Source organism: Buceros rhinoceros, unplaced genomic scaffold, assembly GCF_000710305.1.
Source record: "Buceros rhinoceros silvestris isolate BGI_N320 unplaced genomic scaffold, ASM71030v1 scaffold9079, whole genome shotgun sequence".
Classification (NCBI taxonomy): domain Eukaryota; kingdom Metazoa; phylum Chordata; class Aves; order Bucerotiformes; family Bucerotidae; genus Buceros; species Buceros rhinoceros.
The window spans coordinates 49711-53674 of NW_010429727.1; the positions used below are offsets into that span (position 1 = coordinate 49711).

At 52.3% G+C, this 3964-nt stretch overlaps 1 protein-coding gene across 1 annotated transcript in view; it reads right to left on the reverse strand.

Moving 5' to 3' along the window:
- PLCD1 (phospholipase C, delta 1) overlaps positions 1–3964 on the reverse strand; it is a gene marked incomplete at its 5' end in the record, with an annotated part of 44923 nt that overhangs the window by 2590 nt on the left and 38369 nt on the right. Inside the window, 2 exons of the mRNA XM_010142756.1 lie at positions 1309–1441; positions 1961–2139. Of these exons, the coding sequence (XP_010141058.1) occupies positions 1309–1441; positions 1961–2139 (312 nt within the window). The remainder of the gene's footprint in view (positions 1–1308; positions 1442–1960; positions 2140–3964) is intronic.

Genomic DNA, 3964 nt, shown 5'->3' on the forward strand with positions numbered 1-3964 from the left:
TTCACTTGAGACACTATAAAAAACCTTTTCTGTAGGTGATGGAAATGGCCAAGAGCTTTAGGAGCTGGGCCAGAGCTACTCAAACAGGAGAGAGGAAAAGGGAACCATTGTCAGCAGGGAGGAAAACCTGCACTGGCCCTCTAGTGCTTGGCTCTTACTCCGATTAGAAAAGCCGAGTGTGTGTTTGCCAGCGGCAGGGCGAGGACTGATTCTGCAGACTCCTACTCCTCGTTTTCCCCACAGCAGAGAGGGATGAACTTGCTTGTGCACACTCAGATGGTCCGGGGGGAGGTGAATGGCTGTGAGGTTTTTGAGGTCAGTGCCGGGCAAGGCTTGAGCCCAGCTCTTTGGAGACAGAGGCTGACAGCTCCCCCCCCACCTCTACACCGCTGTGAAGTGTGCTGACGTAGCACCAGTGCCACTTTGGCCAAGAGGATGTGCAGATGCAGTGGCCCAGCCTCGTGAGGAGGCTCTGAGCTACAGGAAAAGTTCTTCTTCCGCCCAGACTACATTACGTATCAGAAGAGGCTGAGGGAAGTTGAGTTATTCAACCTGGAGAAGGCTAAGAGGGTTATCATTGACATCTTCCACTACCTCCTCACAGAGAAGATAGAGCCAGGCTCTTCTTACAGGTGCACAGCAAAAGCTTGGTGTATAACAGGTACAAGCTGCAGCAGGGGAATTTTTTGTTTAGAATAGTTTGTTTTATCACGAGTCAGTCAAAGACTGGATCACTTGAGAGAGCCCAGAAAGCCTGGGGAATCTCCACCTTTTGAGATATTCAAAATTCATCTAGGCAGTACCCTGAGCAACTTAAGTTTTGGTCCTGCTTTGGGTAGGGGCTGGAACAGACACATCCCAGGTCCCTTGCAACTTCGGTCTTTTGTGAGTTTGTGACACCTTCGGAATAAAATCGGCCTCACAAGAAGTCTTCTCTGGGAAGATTTCAGCAGGGGCCTGTGCATCCCGGGTCTAGTCTGACTGCATGGAGGTGAAGAGCACTTCCAAAGCGCCAGCTCTGCAGATGTGGCAGCCAGCCTCACACCAGCTCACAGGGAATTTCTGTATCCAAACATCTTAGAAAGAGACGCCTGGAAGATATTCCCCACAGGGACATCAGTCTGTGGGGCCAGTTCATGCCACCAGCAGTCTAGAACCAGGGTCCCTGCGCTGAAGTAGGCCAACAGCATCTGCTTAGCGTGGGCAGGCGTGGGTGCACCTGGGCAGCTCCGGGCACAGGGCAGAGGTCTTGGCAAGGAACACTCTGCTACAGGAAACGGGAGCCCAGCATGGAAGAAAGCCCCTTACCATTGTTTTCAATGACTTTGGTCTGCTTCTTGCTGTTATCCTGCTGGACACCGTGGATCTCTATCGTCACCTTAGGATCGACGATGGAATTTTTGCTTTTGTTCACCTTGGGCAGCTGCTGACCAGAGATGATCTGCGGAGGAACCAGAGGAAAAGGTCGGGACGTCATTAGAAGAGAGGGCTCCCTGGCAGACTTCCCTCTCCTTTCCAGGAGCACAGGACCTGCTGTGACAAGCTGCTGCTGGTCTGTAAGAGCCAGCGTTGTGACACTCTCCAGAGGAAGCTGTCACGAGCCAAAGCACCCGAGAATCACTGCTGCAGCCCAGCCAGCTGGCTGGAGGGCGGGTGACTCTACCTGTCCCCACAGCGACCAGGTGATACTTGGAAACAACAGTGGTGACTGTTGCTGCACGTCTGCAATGCCAGTGAATATTGTCATTAACCTCTTCTACTGCCGAGCACTGAACGTGGGAGTGAGGCCCTGCAGGACGAGAGCCCAAGCAGGACCGAGGCCGAGAGCCAGGGGTGGGAAACGGGTCGGGTTAGGATAACACAGCCCAGGTGGGACCAGGAGAAGGAGGAAGTACAACCTACGTGACCCCGCCCCCCGAAGGTGGATGCTAGCGAGACATTTTCTGACTTCTACTCTTACTTTCAGCAGAAGCTTCTTCTTTGTCCCCCATGCTCCTTCAGTGATGGATTTTGGATTGAATTTGGTTTGCTCATCACGGAGGAATTCTGGCTTCAAGACATACCCAGAAAACCCATTGTCCTGGAACCGGCCCTGGTAGACATCCATTTCTGTGCCTGCTGTCTGGAAATTTAGGGCAACTGCAACAAAAATAAATAAGTTCAGTCACTTTCAGATAAATCAGTGGCAATATTTTTATACTAATTCCATTCACAAGAAATTACACTTCACGGCCATAAACACTGACTTTTCCAAGCTTCAAAGAACATGATAAACTGTGGCCCTCACAGCCTGCTGCCCCTGAGGATTTCTTGCATCCAGAGCTGTTAGAGGCAGGAGGAGCCGGAACAGCCAACTCACTTGTCCTCCTGCCTGCCACAGGGTCAAAAAGTGCCCTGAATTCATGTCACCTGTTTGACCAATGGCATCTTTTAGACAAACCCATTAATTTCCATGCTCAAGGAGTTATCTCCTGCAGTGAAGCCAGCAGATCCTTCTTAGGTTGCTTCTCTGTCTACTGAGCCTTGTCCTAAAGCTCCTTTCCAGCCCAGATTCTGGCTCTTTTCATTTGCCATCCCGAGGGGCACTGGGGCCTCGGTTGGTTAAACCAGGGAGCTCCTCACTGACTGAACTCCTCATGCAGGAGCACAGAAGCTGTGATCAAACCTCCTCTTCATTGTCTCCTGTCCAACACCGCTCAAGCCTCACGGCTGTCCTGCCTCCAGGTGGATTTCTTGTATTCTTTCCAATTTGCCACTCTCTTTCTAAAAGCACTGATGTCAAACCTGGAAGCAGACTCTGCAAACAGCCTCACTCATACCACACAGGGAGCGCACTCCAACCCCAGCGTCTCCTCAGTGCTCCATCAGTTTCTCAGGGGTGATTCTGCCCTCCAGAAACTTCTGAGACAGCTCCAGGACTGATGGCAATTCAGCCTGGCCCTGGGTCCTCCATACCTTCTAATACTTGAAGGCCAAAAGCACTTTGGAACACTCCCTTGTTCTTCCACCTCCAAGCAAGACTGTAGCAACTGGGGTGCACTGGGTCTGCTGGGAGCTGCACGTACTCAGGGCTTCCGAAGAAGCCTTATTTTGGGTGCCCAAATACTGAATTCAGGTCAGAAAAGCCGTGCACGCCTGGCCTCAGTGAACCCCAAGGGACTGGTACTGTCTCCAGAGGACTCTCCCGAGGCCAGACTCAGTGCTGGGGGATCCAGGCCAATGGGTGCTGCCTCTTGCCTCCATGGGGGCTGCAGGACCCAGCGAGTTTGTATGCCGCCAGGCACACCCAGCCCATGTGGGTCTCCATGGCTCGTGGTCAGGGAGCTCTGTGTCTGCAGCTCCTCTTGTCTGGCTGGGCCACATAGGCACAACTTGGACATCTCCAACGTCCAGCATCACCAAGAGAGCCAAGAACGTCATCACCAGCCTTCCCACCTACCACAACACCGGGTTTCCTGGATAAGAGCTACAACATAATTCATTTAAGAGGCTCTGGGACCCTTCTTTTCATCAATATACCATCAGGGACCTCTACACTCTGGAAACAGGTATGATGTGCTGCTCTGACCAGAGGGAAAACCTCAGGCCGTGGCTTGGCCCTTATGCTTATGGCCTTGCCCTAGGGCTCGAGAGAGCTGAGTTCAACTTTCATCTCTGCCAGAGACTTCAGCAGACTTTCTGGTGACCCTAAGTCCTGTCTGCCTCCTCCTTTGTCAAATGGCAGTAACTCTGCTTCCAGGGGAATCGCTCAGATGCGCACATTAACGTGCAGGAAAGGCTCTCCTAACGGCTTTGAGATGAGCCAGAAAATGGTCTATGGAAACTCATTCAGCACTGGCTGAAAACCTGATCTCTCCCAGTGACCAAGGAGCCTCTGCCTGCAAATGCTTTGAGATCACACATCTACTTCAGGTGAAGCCCCTCCATAGGCAGGTCATGGGCCACCCAGCCAGGGTGCCCCTCT